At 32.8% G+C, this 24,552-nt stretch overlaps 1 protein-coding gene across 2 annotated transcripts; it reads right to left on the reverse strand.

The window, feature by feature from the left end:
• Positions 1-491: 491 nt before the first annotated feature.
• On the reverse strand, positions 492-24,552 carry LOC124363085 (116 kDa U5 small nuclear ribonucleoprotein component). 2 transcript variants are annotated; one of them, XM_046818185.1, is made up of 17 exons: positions 24,380-24,552; positions 22,851-22,968; positions 22,153-22,385; positions 20,996-21,267; positions 20,549-20,798; positions 18,237-18,428; positions 17,407-17,633; positions 16,775-16,902; positions 14,699-14,892; positions 13,340-13,506; positions 11,743-11,922; positions 10,062-10,239; positions 8,652-8,823; positions 6,676-6,787; positions 5,023-5,167; positions 1,519-1,672; positions 492-757 (listed from the first exon to the last, which is right to left on the reverse strand). In XM_046818185.1, the coding sequence occupies exons 2-17, from the start codon at positions 22,965-22,967 to the stop codon at positions 554-556; spliced, it is 2,925 nt and encodes a 974-aa protein (XP_046674141.1). In that variant the 5' UTR covers position 22,968; positions 24,380-24,552; the 3' UTR covers positions 492-553. The 2 variants fall into 2 exon arrangements, with proteins under 2 accessions (XP_046674141.1, XP_046674142.1); XM_046818186.1 differs by having other exon boundaries at positions 22,851-22,971.

Consider the following 24,552-nt stretch of genomic DNA (forward strand, 5'->3'; position numbering starts at 1 on the left):
AATCACTCGAAGCTACTTAGGTGCATGAAGAGATGATAATCACTCGGAGCCAGGCCTGGGCTGTAGGCTGGATGTTTGAAAATGCCCCATTTATATTCTTGCAGGTGTGTGGTTAGTGAGGGGAAGCATTTCAAAATTGCTACTAGAAGTCAGTAATCCAAGGTACTTGTTTTGAATGGCCCTTCTTAATTTAAGGTATATGTTTGCATTCCACTAACACCCCTACTATTTTAAAAAAAAAATTATATTATATTTTTTCATTAACAATTCTGGCAAGTTTTTACATATCGTGAAAATGACCTGAGCTGGACTTATCTTCGCACTGAGCTTGTTCTGAGGTTTCACTTTTCTAGAAAGTCGCATTATTGGCTTCAGGACTGTTATTTTTTTTTAAATGGACTCTTGATTTGTCACAAGCTGTATTTAAAGCTTGCTTTCTTTTCCAAAATCTAAAAGATGGTTGTTCAAAGGTAGTAATAAAACTTCTCAAATCTTTAATATAAAATTTACTTAAGTTTAAATTATTTACAATGACTGGTGCACACTCAACATATTACAGCGGGTAGTTGAGCATCACGTCTTGCCTAGCAAGCTCCAACAACATAGGGTCATCGAAGAACTTGTTAATGGATACATCTTCACTGAGCCCTTTCCTGCGCCGAGTCTTGATCATGAACTCTCGTGCCAAGTGAGTTGCGGGCTGAGGTTCCAGAGGCCTGATGATGATACTCTTGTCCAGAGGATCACCAGGAACAATCTATTTGGGGAAAATGAAACTTTATCACATGAAAAAGTGCATAATCTCTTGTGAACTAAATGTTTCTCAATTAAAAAAAACAATTACACAAAAAGGTCTCCAATATTCATCTTTACTATGACAATTTACATTATATGTTGCTCTACGTGTTATGAAGTTATACTGTTTAGTTATCACTTGATTTGGCTCTGTACGAATTCTTATTGTTTCCAGTGACAAAAAGAACAGTCTTTTACATTGGATACTTAAAGACTGAATGATAATTGTAATACACCTTTCTAAAAGACAATAAATTAGTACACAAACGGCATGAATATATTTCATTAGGGGGAAGGCTTATTTTGACTGTCCAGCTGACTGGAATAAAGATACAGTTCCAACAGAACTGTGTGATTTTCACTGTGTAAAATTTTCTCCACAAATTCTCAAAACTCCAAATGCGGTACTCTTAAAATTGGTTGCATCAAATTTTTGCATTTGCCAAACAGTAATTTATTTGGAAATACATAAAAAATACTGCCAAAAACAATATACAACAATTTAAATTAAATTTAAACACTAAGTAACAAGTAATTAACATTTATGAAAAGTTATGGCTTCCTGACAGTAAAATTTTGTAACTCATAATACAACAATCTTAATTATTACCACATATAGATTAAGTTTAAGTCAATCCAAAATATATTAAATACTATAATCTTTTCAAATATTATTCATTTTATAAAAGAAATTAAGCACAAGAAAATATAAACGATACAAACCTGCCAGTGGTGAAACACAGAAAGGCAGAAAGCTTGACCCTGGGTGTGGGTCCTCAGGTCTGTTTCAAATCCAAAAGAGTCAATGGCAGGAATGAAAGCCTTGATGGTGTAGAGAGGAGAGCCAGGAACTGGAGCGTCTTGAGTTACGTGTCCTCTGTAACAAAAATTCCATCATGTTTGTTAACCATCTGACAAATTAAAGTTTTCAAAATAAAATATTTTAAGTGTATGAAAGCCTAAGCACTATCAACATTGGATATCTTGGAAATATCAAATAATGTTACGTTACTTATTCGTCACTTACTCAAGTCTCAAAACAACTTAATTGGAGATAGTGAAGCTAATTTCTAGACGTTATATTTATCTAATCTCTATCTTAACCTATAGCAGGACATTTTTGGGTGATACAGTAGGACATATTTATTACAATCCAGTATGTGTATATACATTTTTTCCCTAGAAATATATTATTGTGCAAATAATGTGAACAAAAGGTATATTTAGCTTTTGACTGGAAATCTTATTCCATCCATTGCCATCACTGCTTTCCATCCTCTAAATCACCTGATGTTCATATTAAATCAACTGCTAGACAACTTGTTTTTATAAGTCTCACATATTTTTGAGGTTATGATAAGGTATTAATCATCTTTTTATTAGTTTATTGTGTACAGTGTTTGTGAAGTGCATTTGTTTGTGTTGGATATGACACCTAGGAAGAGGAGATAGGTCATTACACTGAATGAACACTCTAGTATAACTGAAAAGTAAATTGTTAAAGACTGTGGCATCAAATTAGGAACAGTTGAATTTTGGATTCACTTCACCACATTCGAGATACTGTGGGAAAAAACACAAAAATATGGTTTAAAATGATCAGTGCAACTTTTAAAAATGGAAGGAATAACATTCACGATGAAGAAAGAAAAGATAGCCCTTCACTTGTCAGTGATGATCTAATTAACAAAACAAATGAAAAAGTTTGCAAGAGCCGTTGTTTCACAATTTTGGAACTTTTCGATCATTTCATTGATATTTCTCAGTCCTTTAACCCTTTGACCGCTGTGAGCCACTATAGTGGCTCGCTGTATGCGGTACCTTGAGCGCCGCGGGCCACTATAGTGGCTCGCCGTATGCGGTACCTTGAGCGCCGCGGGCCATTATAGTGGCTCTGTGAACTTTACGTCTTTGTCCTTATAGTTTAAACATAATATATATTAAATATATTTATATCAACTTTGAATTGTATTGCTCTGCTTCATTTCAACTATAAAATATTGATATTTACTTGTTTCTATAGTAACAAGTGTATCTTCATCCTACAGCGGAATTTTTGAAATTTTTTGAATTTTACTTAACCCTTTCAGGGCCAGGACCAAATATGAGATGTTGCAAAATTTTTTCACATATCTATCCCCTTGTGACTAGTCAAAAGTGCCAGGCTAAAATTGGCGATTTTGCAGTCTCTTAGATTAAAATTTATAACTTTTCATAAACATTAGAGAATGACCTAAAAGTTGCACCAAATTACTCGTATAGATATATACTATCAACAAAAAAATATAAAGATGTAGTTTTAAGTAATTTAAAATTTAAAAAAAATAATGTTTTAATGGATTACATAAAAAAAATTTAATTTTTTAATTTTTTTCGTAAATAACTAAAAAAGGAAAAATAATTTTACTGTAGAAAGCTATGTTATTATATTGTACATTTATAAAGGAACAACCATACAAAATTTTGTGTTATTTCTCTCATAAATAAATTTTTTATAACACATTTTGTATAAATACGCATAATTGTACTTCGCAACAAGTGATAAAGCAACTGACTCTTAACTGCAAGAAACTTAAAATAAATATTCACATTACGGATGTACCGGTAAACAGATGATTGTAGGATCCATAAGCAGTTTCAATACAGTTAAAAACACTGTTTACCAAGAAATATTTACACAATTTTATTTGAAATTTATTTACACTTTTTCTATTTACAAATATGCTACTTACAATTTCACTCCCGTGAGATCGCAAATTGTCAGTCATTGTAACTACTACACACAATATCTAAGCAGGTAACACTACTAATATTTACAACCACAAAATAAAATAATGAAGAAGAATCCAGCATACAATGGTACGATTGCACTAAAGCATAAAGAATTAACAACAATAGATCGAGTCACCTGATAATGTCACGTGACAATTACGAAATAAAAATGCATAGACCTCCAAAATAAAAATTATATTCATATTAAATATCTACAAATATACCAGGGAATAAAAAAACATAAAACTTTAATCATTTGATGTCGTATCTTTTAAAGAAAATTACGAATATCAAGGCGGCAATATATTGCCGCCTGGCCCGGAAAGGGTTAAATTACATTATTTTATGCAATTTCTGTGGAATATATTTGTAACTTTTAGTATATGCTCAAAACAATACGTACTTTTAGGTTAAAAAACGTTATTTGAGCCCAAGTTACTTATTCAGTGTGTTTTTGGACCTCAAACTTAAGATTATTTATTTTTTTTAATTACGACAGGCATACATACTACTAAACAAATGTAAAAAAAAATAATAAAACTGTAATTTATTACATCAACTGAAAGTACATCTCTTCCCCTCAAACACAAAACCAAAACTAAAAGGCTAGCTCAAAATTTACGAAAGTTATGTAATTTAATATGTGACCATGCAAAAACGGGTGATTTTGCCGTGGCGGTGCTCAAACGTCTGGCGGTCTAGCGAATGACGGCGCACGGGAGCGGCGGCGCACAAAGGGTTAAACAAAATAGTGACAGAGAAGCCATAAGATTTGTGCTTGTTGGGTGCCATGGCAATGCTTGCGCTCACAAAGCTCAAAGAACAAATGAACAAAAACTTTCGACCAAGTTCAAATGGGATATTTCTGATCATCCCCCCTACAGCCAGGACTTGCTGCTCTCTAGCGGCTTTCACCTGTTCTCGATCATGAAGCAGTGGCTTGCATCTCAACAATTTGCAAATGATGAAGAGCATAAAACGCAGTGATAGGTTTGCTGCATTCAAAGGCGGTAGGTAGATTTTTATGCAAAAGGTATTTCAAAGACTTACAAACATATGACTTGTACTTGAATTTGTTAGGAAACTGCATGGGAAAAATAGAGAAAAGTTACAGTTTTCAGATGTATATAATAATTTTTGTGTCTTAATTGTTTCTGAAAAAATATTGAAAATTTCATATTATTTACAATTCAGGTAATTAGAAATTTTGAAACAATGAAAAATGAAATTTAAATAACACGATTCTAACTCACTGTCAAATGGTCCTCAGCTGTATGAAATATACTATCACATCACAAAACATCAGCAACTCTGTAATACCAGTGGTGTATGACTCATGTAGGCTGTGTTAGTGTGTGTATTGAAATAAATGCCTAACTGGGTGTGCATCACATTGACTGCAGTTCAGATCCACTTGAGATACAGTAGAATTGATGATAAAGTAAGAGACACTACCTGCGCTTGGCTAGTACAGTGTAGACAGCAGACACACAGTCAGCTGGAGCTTGCACCTCCACAAACAAGTACGGCTCCATGAGTCTAGGAGTGGCCATCAGGAATGCTGAGTAAGCCACTCGCCTTGCCGTCGGAATGATTTGACCTGCAACAAAAATTGATAAATTTAAATGGATTTAGGTTTTGTTGCAAAACTTCAACATTTTACCGTATATGAAATTCCTGTTTTAATATATGAGTAAATAATAAGAATGTCCAGATACTTATGCAAAGTTAATGGGTGTGTATATATCAACCCTATTAGTGATGATCAATGGATTTACCTCACTACAAAAAAAAAAAAAAAAAAAAAAAAAAAAAAAAAAAAAAAAAAAAAAAAAAAAACTGGTGTTCAGACTTTTACATAAGTTGTCAAGGTGTGAGGTTTAGATAATTGTTTTTCTAATATTAAGCTAAGAAGCTGGCATGTGTTACCATTTGTACATTTGCAATTGCTAGGGACTTCAGTTGTTCATCTTTCTAGTGCAATCTTTTCTATTTGGTTTTATCTGGATTTACGACAAGATCGTTGCCATGGCTGCACTGGTAGGCCATGTTCAGCACATATAAATGTTTACAGCTAAGTCATACTCGTTGTTACCTTGGAGTAACAATGTGGTATCATCTGCATACATAAAGTATGAACATGTATTTCCCGGATTTTTTAAAAAGCTATTTGTGAAATATATAAAAATAATCAGAACCAACACTGATCCCTGAGGAACACCTTTATGTATTGGAAGAAAATTTTATTTTATTGTCTGTGTCAAACCTCTAGCTGTAGTTCATTTCTCTACTAGTCATCTCTGTCCTGTTAGATATAAAGAAAATGTGAAGGACTGAGCTATGGTACATTAAGTTCAAACAATTAGGTCTGAAACAGTTTATTGAGCATTTTGAAAGACTGATGATACAATGAAATATAAAAATTTGTGAAAACCACTGTTCCACAATAACAGAACTTTCTCTTGATTTTCCCTGAATCCCCAGTAGTTTATTGCTTGATATTGTGATACAAAATCTTCAAGTTTTGTGACACATTAATATCGCAACAATGATGATAAACTTCCATTATTATGGGTAATTAAAATCAATCAATAAAATGGTAAGTACTTGAATGTGTCTAGAAGAAAGATATAATAAAATTTAGTTCCTTATATTTTAAAAATTGTAAAAGATAAGTTAATTTCTGGACAGCATCAGTGTATTGATACAATTAGCACATTAATAAGAATTATTAACAATTCTTTGTTTGAAGGTTATTTTTGACGATGGAAGGATTGTGAAGGAAACAGGATTTTTCCGGACATTTGCCATCGTTTAAGTGAAACAAGAAAACAGTAACACTACGTTTCGAGATCTGCAATCTGATCTCTTCTTCAGGTAAAGAACTAACCTAATACATAATTACAAACTAGGTTAAAATAAACAAATCTTACTAAAGCGTTGTGGCACGCCTGAGTCAGGAATCACAACCAGATCTCGAAACGTAGTGTTACTGTTTTCTTGTTTCACTTAACGATGGCAAATGTCCGGAAAAATCCTGTTTCCTTCAATTATTAACACATAGACTTTAAGTATAATACTTAGTTCATGAATAACTAAGTATCTAACCTCCTCCCCTGTGCAATGGCTCTTGAGCAATGACTGCATCCAGGATCTTGAACTTGACATTCCGTATGGGTTCTTCACACAATGGGCCCTCTCTTGTGCCCCACTGAAATCCCTGTGACAAACATCAATCGATAGAATGTAAGTAACTACATAATTTTATCATCAATTAGGAAACCTATAAATCGAGTACCAAGAATCAAGTATGATATACAAAGTTAGGTTCATCTTGTAATTATAGATGAGCTGCTTTGAAAGCGACCTGCGCGAATATTTCATGTGTATAGGTGGAGGGAGGGGCAGGAGCTAGACCACGCCTACAGCCACCCCCTTTCACTGCTCGATATATTTCCTTTACAAGACACAAGTGGGAACCGAGTGCTTTCCCGCTATGTTTTTTATTCTAGTTGTTATGGAATAGCAAATATTATTATTTATGTTAAAAATAGTCTACTGCATCTATTTAATATGCTAGTATAATTAAGAAGTATTTTAACAAATGTTTATTGTTAACAGCTGTTGTTATTATTATAGCTTACTTTTTAAAAAAAAACAGCCGTTATGTAAGACATACTCTATGGGGGTAAAGTGGCAACTGAGGAGTGTGGTTGGTAAGGAATGTGGAGGGGGAAGTGAGTCCATGCTTCTTCTTCTTCACCACATCTCTCTCTCACTCACCCCCTCAACCCAATGTTCACTTATCAGATCACTTTCAAAGCGGCTCATCTATATTTATAAATGATACAATACAAATATTTTTGTGTCATTAAATCTTCCTATCTATGATTTCACTATTTATCATATGAAAACTGCTAATATGAAAAAAAAAAGCAATTTATTAGTAGTTCTGAACAATGTCAACATAATTTAATAGCATGTCATCCAGCCATGGCAGGGATTATTTTGTAGATTTATCATGAAAAATCAACAATTTAAATTAACTATAAACATAGCAGGGATTACATTTTATGACACGAGAGCAAACACTTTGACTGCAGTGGACGCACCTCTCGCTAACCCAACTGTCCTAAAGTCAGTACATGACTCTTGTTGCAGTGAAGGTGTTCTTTTTAATGCCATGTAGATAACTAACATAAGGTTTTATTTATCTAATTAAACCCTATCACCCCTGATTAATATTTGACATGCATGTCAAAGAACACCCGGCCTTCTGATACATGGTATCTCCCATGGTATCCTGGGGCCAAATTTGCAATGCTTCAGTAAAATTTTTTTTTAAATTGATTTATGATGTAATTTCCATTACATTTTTTATTATGGATGTAATATACTGCTCTGTACACTAATGTACTAAAAATTATATTTACTTATTATAATTGTTTTTAATCATAAATTTATTTTAACTTTTAATTTACTATGAAATAACGATAATAAAATCAATTCTCAAGACATCTATAGTAATTTACACTAAAATACGATTTCATAATGAACACATACATAACAATTCAAGTTAATACATACAGAAATAATTTCAATGACTTTTACAGAATTATTGTGTTTTTATATTAAGCCTACTTTATATACACATATCAATGCACACATGTTACTATTGACTACATAAAATTCTTTTAACGAACCTATAAGATAAAACGGTTCTTTCTGAATATTGCAATGTAAAAATTTTACAATTTGAGTACATATTATATATATATATTTTTTTTCTAAATGTCCAAAACTTTGGATGTACAATAAATTAGAAGATACCCCTAGCCGGTCACAAAGAAGCTCAATATGAACTCTTACGTTGTTTCAACATCAGAGACACATAAACTACGTAATATAGGTGAACACCAACAATTTTAAATCTCTGACTCCAGAGTCAAGTCTTTTGACAGTGTTACATCCCAGACGCTGCACTAAGAGGAAGGTGAACTGGAGCTAAACTCAACATTCATATTGAATCAACCCTTCCCACCATAGCTATGTTATACTTCTGACATCTGAACACACAATATTACCTGGACTATTGAGTCTTTCACAGAGCCCAGCAGGGCCTTGTCCACCTCAGATGGTAGGGTGTCATCAACCAGGATGTTGGGCCCAGTCACGTCAGGTCCGAACGCCCAGATAGAACGAGCAGCGAGTAAATCCCAGTCATACTTAGTTTGAAAGAACTCTCCCAACCTCTTTCTGTAAAAAATAATCACCATTTAAAAGTGGCTTATATTTTATCTTTGCTTAGATTTTATGATATTTTATCTTAAATAAATTTTAATTTTATAATAATTGTATATTAAATCTAAAACAATATGTACAATTAAATAATTGTTACCAACCAGCAAAATGTAATTTTTTTAAAGCTGCTTGGCCAAAATCACATATTTTAACCTCTTTAACACGTTCACAACGACAAGTACCTGATCGGGATTTTGTAGTGTGTCATGCGCTCAATGGGGTACACGTTGCTATGCATTTTATTATTGCGTTCTTATTGTTTTCCTGTCTTGGAGGTTTGTAAATTTGATCCTGCACTTAAATAAATACCTCAGACTATCGTGTACCCCATCGGGCGCAATATTGCTTAATTTTTTTAGGTACCCCTTGGAGTACACAGCAACGAGAAAAAATATGAAATCATTGTTTTTGTGCAAAACTACAAAGTCTAGATACCTTTCACGTTATACTTTGACGTGAAAAAACCAATTAGAGTTTTTTTGCCATTATTACTGAAAAATTCAGCGAATAAAAAAGTCCGGAAAAACGCTATGACTAACAGTAAAATATCCCACTGATATGTTAAAATGTTTACACAAAGTTTGTGAATCTATCATATTTACTACATATACATAACTCCATTAGGTTTAAAGTTTTGGCATATAGAGGTAAATAAATAATTTAATAAAAAGGGCTCTCAAAAGTGTAAAAAGAAGTAAGCATGGCATTAGAATTTAAGAGAGATGACTGGGAAGATATTATTCTTGAGCCACTGTAAACCAAGCAATTTTAGAATCTACTCTAACTTATATGTTTCTTTCAAACCAAAATAGACTGGATGATAAATGTGATTTTTTTTATTGTGATTACTCTCAAATGTCAAGATTTGATTGCACATTTACAAATATGTACTTGACTAATGTACTCTGTACTTAATATTTTTATTTTAAGACACAAAAAAACACAGATATAAGTTACAATGGGCACTAAAATAATTTAAAGTATTGTACTTTAATTAATAAAGCAGACTAAATATGTTCCCAATTTATACATTATGCATTACTGAAAGATATTTTAAATTTGTAGGTTTTCTGGTTTTAAAAACCGATTTAGTTAACAGTGGTACTATTTTAGCTGGGTACTTGTAAATTGTTAATAATATTGACTTGTAAGTACAAAACTTATCACCTACTATGAAAGTGAAAACGGCTTACTTATTCCACGAAATGTGAACCACTTGGTTTTCAATATCTTCAGCCAGTCCTTTTTCCAACGGTTCAGCAATCATTGTAATCTTATTACGTTTATTAGGAGTCTCAGCGAAACATTTGAGAGAGGATGTTTCCACAACAGTCTCACAGAATGCCACCACTGGATCTGCCACTTTGATGTCTGTAATACAAGTTACATTTTTAATATACAATTACATTACTGTAATTTACATATGAGGCCAAAGAAATCATTACACCAATCACAGTCCACATCAATAACTATATTTATGTTTGTGGTAATATACATTAAGGATATGTCTTTTAAGAAAGGTATATTCTCTTCTTCAGTTAAATACTGTTCAACTAACACTACAACATTTATACCAAAACTTAGACAATGTATCAGATTGTCAAAAACAAAAAATATAATTAGCTTAAAGAGCTTGGAATAGGAGACTGTACAATGGACCTAAGTGAGCAACAACAACAAATGAAGGTTTGAGGTTTTTGTCAAATCTCATCAATTCAACAAATCAACTCATCAAATGTAAGATAATGAAAAATACTGACAACTGAATTGACATTGTGTTGTGGGCCATGTGAATACCCAATTGGAAGGTAAATATAAATAAAATGTTTACCTAATGATCACTTAAATAGCTAAATACAGGTAATTTTTGTTTTTGAGCTTTATACAACACTGTTTTATGTTTTGATGAAGTATTCAGTAAACAATGTTTTAAAATGCAGCCCATGCCTTTAATTGAAATTAACAACAATATTTATTCTTCAAAACTAAAAAAAGTAACAAGAACACCTAGATTTTTTTTGTGGGTGTTTACAACTTTTTGCACTGCTATTGTGTTTCTTAGTTATTTATGTTTTTTCATAAACTAAGATAAAATTATAGAAAATTGTATCACATTTAGAGAAAACAAATATTGTTATTGTTTTTATATATACCGAAATATTGAATAAGGGAGAGTAACATTTCGTTGCAGTGTATTATATTTGTACATAGCAAAATACCAGGAAGACTTAACTAAAACTTATTACTTACTAGCTGATTAACAGGATGATGAAAAAAGACATTGAACGTGTGGTTCATAGCCTGATAGAAACTGATTGTCAGTCTGATTATCATTTCTGTTGAAGACAATCAGATTGATCGCCTAGCATCCAGTCATTACATGTTTTAAAGTCATTAAACCTTTCTCACCGAAGATTGTTACTCGATATGACAAGCTGATGTTGCTCCAACAACAGAAGCCATACCTGGACATTGGTCTTTAGCGTAAACGGTGATAAGGCAGGTTCAAAGAGATTGGTAGAATATCCACAGATTGATGTAATTCTCGTTGGAACAAATCAAATGTACTTTAATTAGTTCTATTTTTTTTACAAACATATTCTTTGAGATATTTTGGATTTTAATCTTACTAGATCCAAAATCTCATTTGCCAAAAGGTAATTCAAAAATAGTCTAATAGGCGCAACTGAACTCAAGTTATGAATAAATTTTAAAATGTAGCATTTTGGGGCTGAAAATAAATTATAGCACAACAAAGAGTAGGTTTCTGCATTACGAAATAGGAAAGAGTACATGTCTCTCATTACAAAAATATGAGCAATGTAGAATAACTAACGTTGTATAGAAGTAGTCAAGCTTGATTAACTAACTCACCAATCTCAGAGTACATCTTGCGCAGATCATGCATGACACAGTCTAGATACAGCTCGCCGGTGCCTAGCACCACATGCTCCCCGGACTCCTCCACTCTGGTCGCCAGCAGCGGATATGACTTGTTAACCTTCCGTAGGCCATCCAACATCTTCGGCAACTCACTCGGGTTTACTGGTTCCACTACAAGGCACAGCATTGTCTTATTAATTATCTCTCAACTTAATGGTTGTTTTAAGGTTACATTTAAATTTGTATTTCTAATATAACTCTGCTTCAACCTCAAGCTTAGGTACAGGTTTTCAATGAGCAAATTAATAATTAAAATCCCCAAATTTAAATTAAGATCAGATTCATTCAAAAACATCTGTACTTTGATTGTTTATAAGTAATGAGTGGTCCTTAAAAAGTTGCAATTAATACATATTTTTGTAATACAAACAAAAGTATAAATTATTTTCAATCTTTGTGTTTTTGAATTAACATTTTACACTAAGTGGAATTTTTAATAATTTCAAGGTAAATTATTCTTTATGCTATTGTGAATCTCATTAATGCACAAAACTAATTGATTTTGTGCTGTTATTGATAATGATTACTTCTGTTAGTTTTGAAAACTCCATTATTACCAACAATAAAAATCATTTTCTATTTCAATATCAATCTAATAAAATCATAGATTTACTTTATTTCACTAGAATACATTATAAATATATTTTAATGTTTAATCAGACACAAAATAAAATATCTTTTCCGGGTCAGTCACAAGAAAGGTAGATTTCACATGTGGCTAACATTTAGAAACTCCATAATTTTGAAACCTTACAAGACAAAAATTGTTATAAGAATATAAATTACTTTGTAAGAATGTGGACTTTATTTAGTTACAATTAATTCAAAATCATGTTTAAACCTATTCACTTATAATGGTTCAATTGTATACTTCTATAACTTTTAACTACCACTGTCTTGAAACTTCAAAAGTTAACGAAAAATATGTACAAATAATATCAGACAAAAAATAAGTGATAAAATATCAGAGATAACATTTTTGCAAAAATAAGACAAATTCTACCAAGCTACATACAGATATTGCCTCTATACCAGGTTTAGTCTGAATCTATTAAGAACAGTGGTTCTTATCATATTCAGATTCTTGCAATGTTGTATACAACTTAAAACCATACGCCTGCTATCTGGAAATCCTACAATATATTAAAAAATACGTAAGAACAAATATTATTGTAATTGGCCTGATAATTCAAAACACTCTTTAGTTTTTCACTATAATTTATAATAACTAATATATAACCAAACTTTTCCAAAGTTTCAATGGATGTTTGAATGGAGAGTATACATTTTGCAATGCATATCAACTATTGAAAAAGTCTCATAATATGGAAGAGCGCCCCTGTTACTAATTGAGAAATTCTTACACATGATTTAATCTTCATTCTCAAATATACATCTAATGCGCAATACATTACAGAAATCACTATTTTAAAATTCTACATTCGAAATATTCAGAAACACCTTATGGTGGGAGAACAATAATCTTATCAAGCTATCCAAATAGTGCAGAGAAAACCGTATGTCTTACCTGCTATTTTTATGACAGACTGTGTGTTAAACTTGAGAGGTTTGAAGATATAGATATCTTCTGTAGTGATCAAATCAGTGATTGTCGATGTCTTCACTATCGGCTGATCAATACCTTCGATCAACACCCAGTTGCCGGCTGGCACACGGTTCACTTCCACTTTGTATCTGCAGCAGAACGACAACAGAGATATCAGCCTCTTGTGTATAAAATGATGCCAATGGGCTAAGGAACTATACATGGGACACACTCATACAAAATACAATAATGGTAATGTTTTCAATAACAGACACTTTGTACTGGTCAGGCATGATATTAATTTTTATAAAACTGTCATTATACAGAACTTTTTATAAAACAATTAATAAAAGACTAAGTAGACTAAAGGAACCAATTTTATAACATACAGTAAAGCATCATAAATTCAGATATCCAAATTCGATTCCGGTAAACAAACCGAATGAGGTGTATACAACTGTACGCAAATGTATGATAATATTTTTTGTTATGTTTGTTTATAGTTTGTTAATTTGTTTGTTTTACAAATTGTTATATATGCTTTTTCGTACAAAAAATAGGACAAAATCACACTTTGGAAATCAAAATTTTGCATACCCCTACCATCTACAATATATGCAGCAGACTTTAGGAAATGCTCTTACGTAAATACAGTACTGCAAGCAACATATTACTAAAGAAACTACAATAATTTGTTAATTAGACTATATCAATCAGTGGACTGTAGAAGATAGATTTCAAGGTGTCTGCTGATTTTCCTACCAACTAGTAACAATCTCTGGCTTTCAGTCCTATTAATTCAAACAATTTTATCTATCTAGTATTGTTAGAATCGTTTACTTTTGAAATTAAGGTGAGAAATTTCTAATTTAATACTTTTTTGGTACTGAGCTATAAAACATAATTCTTGCATAGTGAGGGTTTAAAAAAGTCAATCGATGAGAAGGGGTTGCCAATTCATTCTGTTCTGTGGATGATATGGTTACAATTACTGTCAAGTGTTTAATTTCCCAAGTATTCATACCCTCCACTTCCCACAAACCAAGTGAATTATGGCAGACAAATAATGAGATTTTTAAGTCAAAAACGTCTTTTTGCAGATTTATTTTGACAATACAGATGATTCAATAATCCGGAAAAGGTTCAGCCCCAATTACTTCAACTTGTTGACATCCTACTGTATATGTTACACTCTGTAATACGGTTGTAATACAACCCTAAGTACTTTCCAAGGTCTGTTAAATTTAAACAATTTTCTACTACAACAAATACTTTTATTTGCGTACTCCATCAACTTCACTGTTCAACATAAGAGCCTTGTGATAATGAAGCAATGTTTACCTCGCCTCGTATATCCAGAGTCTGCCGACAGTCAGTATCCTGGAGTCCTCTTCGTCTGCCAGTGTGTAGTTCTCGCCCAGAACTCTGACCTCTTGTCCAGCGTGCAGTGTTCCACTCATCACGCGGCCACATACTTGGAAGAAGGTACAGTCGTCAGTGGGATACATCTTTGTGCTATGTACCATCAGGCGACCCTAAAACAAGTTGTTTGTAATTTATTAAAACTTAAGTTTGACATAATTAAATCTTCATGGGCAGACACGGATATATCCGCTAATGAATGTCCAAAAAATCCAGTTCTGAGCCTAAAAACCTTCTAAAAGATATTTTGCTGATTTTCGTCCATCCACAAAGGGTTAAAATTTACAATAATTTTGGAAATCCTACATTACAAATTATGTAGTTTGCCTGCATTATCCGTTTATTTTCTCATCAGAAACAAACAAGTTATTTCATTTTTAGTTGTGCTACGTTTATTTATTGATATCTACAAAAAACTTATAAAATAAGACACCACAAATATATAATGTAATTATTTTAACAAAATAAAAAAATGTTGATAGCTATTTTATGTATACTTTGAAATAGGCCTAATTTCTATAAACATTGTCCAGTTAGTTTTAATTTTTATGATTTTACTAAGTTACAAACCAAAATGTCATAATGTGCACAAGTTCAACAATACCAATTTAATGAAAGTTTTTATATCAGCCACTGTAAAACATACAAGTTATATGAATATTTTGGAATCAACTAGTTTGGAAATTGATAATAAACACAAAAACAAGTGAATAAGTATCTGGGAACATTGTTCTATCACACCTTGTTAATCTGTACAGTATTTTTAGTTGAGTTTAAGGCATGGTGCACTCTGGTAAAAATTGTTGAACTATGGGTTGTTTCTATAACCTAACGTACTACTATAAAACCTAAAGCTGCTAAAAAAATAATTTAATTACTCTCAAAATAACGGCTGTTTCAACATCTTCACAGCTAACAAAAATAACTAACGTTTGGTTTTAAAAAACACCCAATGAGATAAACATTTTATACATACATTTGAAAACTACATATTTCCACTATTTTACTACATAATTGCGATTAAGATTTAAGAACCTATCATATCTTTTGACTACCTTAGGAATGCCTTCTTCAACAAATTTTGCACTCAGCGCGTTTGCCAGCCAGTGACAGTGTCTTTGAGTTCATCCCTATGTAAAGAGACCAACCAGCTCAATAATTGTGAAACATCAATTTCTCAAACTGTTTTGTTAATCTTGTCAATAAATTCATCAACCACCACTGACGCCCTTCCACTTTTTCTTCGCTGTGGATGTTTGATCATTCACTTTTAAAACGAACAAACCCATTCACATACAAGGGTATGCCTTCACCCATAAAGTTTGGCCCATAAATGGCACAAATATTACTAAGAATAGCTGCCACAAAATATTGTATGCTGTAAAAAAACCTAATAATTCAGTTTGCTGTAAAAAAACCCCTAATTACAGCATGCACATCGCATTTGGTGGAAACTCAATCCCAGCCCACATTTTGCAAAGCTATAGAAAATGAACAAGCACTCGTACAACCTAACTAACACTAGACTGTGAAAGAGAGCACTACCCTTTCCACTACCAGCACTGTAAACAAACGGTGGTTAATTTTTAGAATACTTCTCTAATTGGATGTAAGAACCAAAAATTACCTATTTTTTCTTAATTATAAAAAGCTGCTTATAATAAGGCAAAATGTTTAGACCTCATTTTTACGATCAATTATAAATAACTGAGAATTTTCTTTTTCTCTCTTATTATTATAGATATGCCTATATAATAATACTCCAATCAATTATTTATGAAATTTGGTTTATTTATGTAAAAGTAAATGACTTATTATGTATTTATTTTTTCATAGGAACACAATGGCTTTACTCATTCTAGTGATACAATTTGAATACATTAAGTGTGCAAGTGGCACAGCTTTGCACATTCAGGGAACTAAAACAATCTAATTTTAATTCTGCTTATTAAAGATTATACAATAGTTAGGAGATTGAAATAATTTAACACTCACTTCTGGATCACAGTTCAACATGTCTTGAGCCAGGTTTGAGTCCGTCGGACCTGAATAAATATGCTCAACTTTGGCTCGGGCACTGTCTGCCGGGGATGGAATATGTTGTATACACATGTCCACGAAACCTGTAAAATTATTAAACACAATGTAATAACACCGTTCCTGTCATATAAATCTTAGTAATACTTACAATAATTAAAATATTATTGGTTAAATATTGTATAACACATTTTTTTGTACTTTATTGTTTAAATATTCAAATGTAAACATTTCACACAAAAATTGAGAAGCGTTTAGATAGTTATTAATTACATCTTTAAAATGAGACCTCTCATAAAAAGTAAGGGCCTAAAAGTATTTGAAATGTAATATTGTTCTTATGGGGGTAAAACTCTTGGTTTTACTACAGTGGAATTTAAAGCTGCAAAAGTATGTTTTAATATACCTTAATACATACTAAAGAAGTGGTTCAAAAAATATTTAACAGTCAGTATAATCATATTTGTTATAAAATTGAATTATGTACATTTTTATTTATGCATGACAACTATCTGTAAATGTTGATGAGGTTAATCTACAATTTACACAGAACAACAAACGTATTGCATGTCCAAGTAGTAGTAACTCACCACTGAAATCGTTGACGAATCGCCCACATACAAGACGCAAGAGAGGGCGGATGTTTATCTTCATCTCCTCGCGTGTCAGATGAATGCCCAGCTCGTCCAAGGCAGCCGGGAGGGTAGAATCCACGTCACCCACCACCTGAGCGAACAATTTGTACAAGGGCTCCAGGATAAACTCGACAAAGCTACGTTGTGCGCTGCCGTGTGGTGGTTTCTTGCTGAATTTGCGTCTGTAAAAAATACCTCCAGTTAGATTATTGTTACTTAAGCAATTACACACATAGATTTAATATTTTAACTCCTACTTTAGTCTATTCCTGATTATTTTGAATGATAAGTATTAGTTTTATATTTTTGTAATTTTATTCATAAACATGATGAATACATAAATAATGCCTTTTATTTTTAAGTAACTCCCAGTATATCCCTTCGTTTTTAGATTAACTTACATCAGTAGTAAATACTAACTAAACATAGCAGAATTAAAATATCAAATATACTCGTAATTTTATAAAATAGAGTAAAATATATATTGAGGTTTTATTAAAAGTAATAAACAGCTATAAAGATAACTGAATAATTAAGCATTGCATTCATGTAGTTTCTTGATACCACATTTTTATATTACTATTGAAAATAACCTCACCAAGTGACTTAAGGTATCTTTGTACATTTAGGACTAAAATGAGACCATTCCATTCTGCATATTTTCAAGCCTTAGTATTGTAAATATTAACGCAATATCTAAACGAATGTAATGCATGAATGAATAGAACTTATCAGACCTCCTACAAGGAAAATAGTAAAATTATTACGTTTAGTAGCTTACTCACGTTTTACTATTAAAATATATGTCTCCCCACAAGCGTCGAGCAAACTCTTTCACATTGACTCCTGGGTAATGTTGAGCGTAGAGGTTGGCGAATGAGCGCAATGTGAAGCAGACTGCGTACTGAGCAGAGGCAAAACAAACATTGCCCAGCAGAGGGGAGACCACATGAGCTGTTTCCTCATCCGAGTACAAACTGTTAACATGATCATAACAATGTTACAAATAATCACTACTACCAAACCTCTAACTGGTTGTGTTCACTGTATTAAATTGTCATAAACAACTTTTCTAGTTTCAAGCTTTTTGTGAAACTATTATATACCACCAACATTCCAAACAATATATAACTCAATATACGCATCATTGTTTTCAGAAAGCTTCAAGTAAGATTTAAGATTATTAACTTTGTGTAACCTTATCATCAGACCCACACTTCGACCGGGTATTCTAGAAAATTTTATCGGGGCTCGCAACACCGGAATCCATGAATTACTATACTAACTACGGAATAATACTAACTAACTAATTAATAGAAACATTAGCAGCCATACTACATTAAAAATTATACATGAGACAGGAATTGGTCACTTTTAAAATTCAAATTCACTGGGAACCAATTGGAAAACTCTTTCCTTTGCTATACTACAATTAATTTATCAATATAATATATAATATAAAACTCGTCTATATATTTATTATAACTTCCGAAAGCCATCAGTAATGAAATAAGTAAAAATGTCATCATTTATAAGAGAACATTATTGTCTTTATATAACAAAATACTGTATTTTATTGTTATTAACAGTACTTTAAATAACACAGTATCAATTCATAAAGTGCTTAAGTGCAGAGAAACATTTTGTCTCGGTTCATTTAGCTTCCATTTAGAGATTTTTAACAATTCTGTTTTTGCCAAGTTAAATTTATTTTGAATTTCTTGGAATTCTTTTTTTTTAAAGCCCTACCAGTTTTGCACATGGGTGAGTAACTCGATTATATTCATATGCAGCATGTCGCATCATAACAAAAAGTTTTGATAGCATTTGGGTTTTTTTCTTTGTTTAGTTTGTTATTGGAAGGTTTGAAAGAATTACAGGACTTAGGAAATTTGCCATCGTTATATACCTTTTGTAACATACAACAATGGAGAATGCCCAAAATCCTGTTAGCACTGGTTTTTTACTGATTTTTCATGTGACATGCAATCCAATTTGCTTCCCGACAGTCATTAATTAATACATATTCACTTTCCTACACATTTCCAGCATTGTCGTGAATTGCAATGTACAAAATGAACTAAATAGGACATTACAGATATTTTGTATGCCACATTTACTACAATTTTGATGGTACGGACATATCCGTATGCTGCGATTTGAGTTTAAAATGAAATATGTTAAAACCACATCGCTTAAAACTAGTTTTTGGAAAATTTATTAACCCATTGCGGATCACTGACGAGCTGGGCTCGTCACGCAACGGCCAGGCCTAACGGGACGATGACGAGCTCAGGTCGCAAAAGCGATCTGCTTTTAAGTTTCCCTCCAAATAGTTCTATTAGTGTCTGACAGATCTGGCGATCGTCTTCACTTGTCAACTAAGAGTGTTTAACAACGGTCTACGTTTAGAGTTTTCAAAAGTTTTATAAATATCCTACAGATCGCAGTTGTATGTCGAAGTTGAAAAATCATTCATATGAGTTTACTTTCTGCTTTTTAGCGCTTCTGATTGGGTGTTTTCCTCAGTTGTTATTATAATACTTTTGAGGTTAGTGACACAACTAATCGATGCAGACGTTCATATTGGCGGGTTTAGTCTAGACAATGGCCCGGATGTTGTAATCGCTTCGCCAGAGCCGCTTTATTTAGACTATGATTCAGACATCATCCCTGCCACCCCGGAACATTGCTCGCGTGTTATCGTTCCTACATCATGGATACCCCAGTAGGCTAATGTTCCATCTGAACGAATACCTTCACAGCTGAATTTTCTAGTATACAATAGCGAGCGATACGATGTGGCGCACCATTGCTGTTCATGCGGCCACTGCCGTAAATTAATTTGTGCCCGCGCGCCAAACCAATACGATCCACAATGGGTTAATAGCCTTCAGTTAAGTTATGTACCACATAAAATTTTACCAAAATATGACCCATGTTATACAGTAAATTCTGTATACTAGTGCATAAACTTACTGTTTTTATGTAGTGACAGTGATGTAATGAAATGGTTATTCTTGTTTCAAGTATGAACTGGAAAGAGAACATCAGCGAGTTATATAAACTAAAACCACATACAAATAGCGTTTATAACCTGAGCAGTCCGTTCACTTCGTCGACAATGTGTCTGATCTTGTAGTACGCGTCTTGAGGCGGTAGCTTCAACTCCAGCATGAGACGGTCTATCTTGTTGATGCACACAGTGATGGCCAGCTTCTCCTGGACTGCGTGTTTTATCAGTCGTTCAGTGTTTAGCATCACACCTTCAGCTGCGTCCACAAACACCACCACTCCGTCTGACATACGCATTGCTGCAGTCACCTCGTCCGAGAAGTTCACATGACCTGAAACGAATGGGCAAAAAGTCACATTAATTAGTCTAAATATGAATGTACCTAATTAAATTCACTGGATAATGGAAAAAAAAGACTCAATTTATATTATGAAAGGATATAAACCATTTCATCAGTTGAAATTTGTAGTTGTGATTGTTTTATCACTTTTTTATATTTGTAAAGTGTTATATTGTTAAACTACGTACCAGGTGTATCAAATATGTTGAGCAGGTGAGACTTGGCTTTGATGTCAGGCAGCAGCAATGTGACCGGAGTGGCTTTGATGCTCACTCCCCGCTCCTGCTCGGTGAATAGAGTGTCTGTATAGCGCAGATTGCGTTCCTCTGTTGGCTCCCGGAATCCCGGATGTGTCTGCCGGATCAGGCAGTCCACAAGTGTTGTCTTGCCGTGGTGCAAATGTCCCACCAGGGCTACATTACGGATCAGATGTGGTGTATCCATCATGTCAGCCAAGAATCTATACAAAAAGGTTAGTTTATAGTTGTATCAAAACATGGTTTGAATGTGCTTATTGAGTATTGAACCTTTCTATTTAGCTGACTTTCAATGTAAAATCCATAGTTTCCGTCTAAACACAGTAACACTGCCCCAAAAGAGACATTTTTATAAATCAATTATAATGTTTCTTTCAATAATTGCATTTTAACTAATTAATTAAGGCTAATTTGTTTTTATTGGAAACAATAATGATATTTATACTTCCTTCTATTTTTTATTAAGTAAAACATAAAAAACTTTGTATATATATGGGAATAATGTTTAAATGTGGGAAATACAGTTTCAAATACGTATAAAAATATGAATAGTATTTCAACAAAACATAATTTTTTATTCATAAAAAAAAATATTTATGCAAAAAATTGTAAACAATAGCTATACTATACAAAAACACAGTAAATTTCTAAACAAACTTGGCATTAAAATAACATATTTATGTGTAAATGTGAATGAAAAACTAAAAATACTTGATAAAAAAATATAAAGTTCATCATGTATAAATGACAGAGCACAAGGAAAATATTTCCTTATCGCAAATTTGGCACAAAAATCTTTTTTCTACACTTACCCCAGCCAAATTACATGATACTGTAAGCCTACTTGACAACAGACTCCTGCCATCCCGCCCTCCTACTACTTATGGTTTGGACCCAGCTGTCCAGTGGTCAGTGATGCCAAAACAAGAAATGTCACTGAACTTAAATGTTCAGTTCATTATTATTAGTATGTTATTATTGTATAATAAGAATCTCATAATATTTAAATTTATAAAATGCGTTTTTCAAGATATCTGATACGTCGAACACTGGCCGAAAAGGGTTAAAGCAAAGAGTAAAGTACTTACTCCATATTGTAAACTGTCTCTGGCAAATCTTGTTCTTTTAACTGGAACTTCTTTTTCTTAATAGGAGCTACAAGAGGGACTGTAAGAGCTTGTGTGTCTTCTTCTTGAACTATTGTTTCTACGTCTGGCCCAAACACTTCTAGCGCAGCTGGATAATATCGCTTGTCTTCATGAAGGACCACAGACATGGGCGCAACCTCCATATCCTCCACCCCATCGTCAACACCGTCGTCCTGGAATATTACATTCGTATAATCTTATTTGTCTTTTATTGTTCTAAGTGCATACAAACTGCTTACAAATGCAGCTCAATAAAGGGACCATAATAACCACAATAAACAATAAAATCTTATGACGAGGAATTTGAACTTCCTAAAAAACACAAATTCCACAATAACATAATATTGAATTTTTATGAAAATTTTAGAATACCTGGGTATTTTGGTTTTAATTTAAATTATTTCTTTTAAAATGTAATGTATTTTTGATGTGGAATACATTACAGTAGTAAGTAATTACACTAGAATAAATTAGTAAGTATTTCTCGTGTTTAGGTGTTAGGGCATTTTTGTGGATCCGTGCAAAGTTGGCCCACTTTACCTATAACAATTCCTTAAAATGTACTATTCACATAGATGATATTATTCAACACAAATGGAGAATATAACAAATAATAAAACTAAAACTTTTTTACTTACATCATAATCACGCTGCTCTGGCTCCCTTTCTACAATATCATCATCGTCGTCTTCTTCATCAGACTCTAGCTCCGGCCCAATGTAATTTCCAAACTCATCATACAAATCTGCATCCATCCTAATACAATTAAAACAACATTTCAATAACCCTTTGCACTCAAAAAGCCATGAAGCCATGTTTGTGTATTTCATTACACAATTATTGTAAGCTACTCCAATATGCATAGATAAAATCAGATTATTTATTAGCCTCAAACTTTATAAACATTATCATTGTCATTGATCATTATAGGCTAGGTATATTATTTACTACAATTAGACTAGTATGATTTAGACTCTACATTATATTGATTTGAGGTCAGGAAAGTACTGATCGGAAATGCCACTGGCCATCAGTGCAGGCTTCAGTGGCACCAACCCGCACATCGGATGAAAAAAAAGAGAAGGTATTTATTTACAATACCGTGACCATGAAAAATGGAGTTTTTTTCATGGGTTGGGCATTTATAGCCAAGTATTATTATCACAGGTGCATATAAACTGGGGGGAAAGTATATCATTGTATTATATTGATGCCTTTCGGCCATTATTGCATTAAGAATGGAAAATAACCGACAAAATTTTGTCGAACAACACTTGGAGGGTTAAGGATCAGGGGCATCACGTGATCTGGGATTCGACTTTTGCAAGCTCGAGTTAATTTTTTTTCTAAAAGAGCAAGCAGTGCGCAGCACTGCGCAGCGGGCAGGCATCGTTGACAGGATTAACGTCATCATTTCAGTAAAATTGCCAGAGGTACTGTCAAAAACAGAGTTTTCAAAGGATTTCAAAAAATCGTAACTCCCTTGATTTTCGTTGCCGACGAATTTTTTCTTCACTATTGTTTTCAGGAAAAATTGTAGTTTTCAGGAAAAAAAAAATTAACATACCTTTCCATGGTCACGATTTTGTAAATTGATACCAAAGAGAAAAAATTTCGAGATAGTACCTAAATTAAAACTCAGATCAAGTAAGCGCTCATTAATTTTTTATATTTATAACAACGTATCTATTTACCTACTTATATTATACAGCCTAATAACAAATAAAAGATGAGGACAGAGAGGCGTCCTTCTCTGTGACACTAGTTCCCGATAATTGAGTTTTTTATGTTCAGGTAAAATGTTCTAAAAAACTATCAAGCTGAAATGTTGTATGATACAGTGATTTATGGCCAGTATAGAGATTTATACTAGCAGATTTATAAAAATAGGTTGATAATTTTTGTAAACATTAAATTCAAAAATGTTAATCTTTATTTATTGCATTATGGAGTTTGATTTGATTTTTAAGGCAAACATTGATGTTCTTAACACAGTGTAAATATTAGTCACATCAATATAACTATTGCTACCTTACAGCTAGCTACTGCATAAAGCCTTAGTAAGTTAGTATGTAATTAACATGAGAGCTCAAAAGTGACCGGCTCCCCATAACATTGTAATACAAGCCTACGCTAAGTCAAATACTTGTAGAATAAAGTACAGTACCTTTATCGCAGAACTTGAGAACCCTTTAAACTTATTACCACACTTGAAATTATTAAACACGAGTTAGATCGATTCGACAACACTACAAAATCCAACACTTTAGAATACAAGGTTAGGTTAGTATTACTCCTAAAACAATCGTGTGTTGTCGTTCAGTGTTCGTTTGGATTGGG

This window comes from Homalodisca vitripennis, chromosome 5, assembly GCF_021130785.1.
Source record: "Homalodisca vitripennis isolate AUS2020 chromosome 5, UT_GWSS_2.1, whole genome shotgun sequence".
Taxonomy (NCBI): domain Eukaryota; kingdom Metazoa; phylum Arthropoda; class Insecta; order Hemiptera; family Cicadellidae; genus Homalodisca; species Homalodisca vitripennis.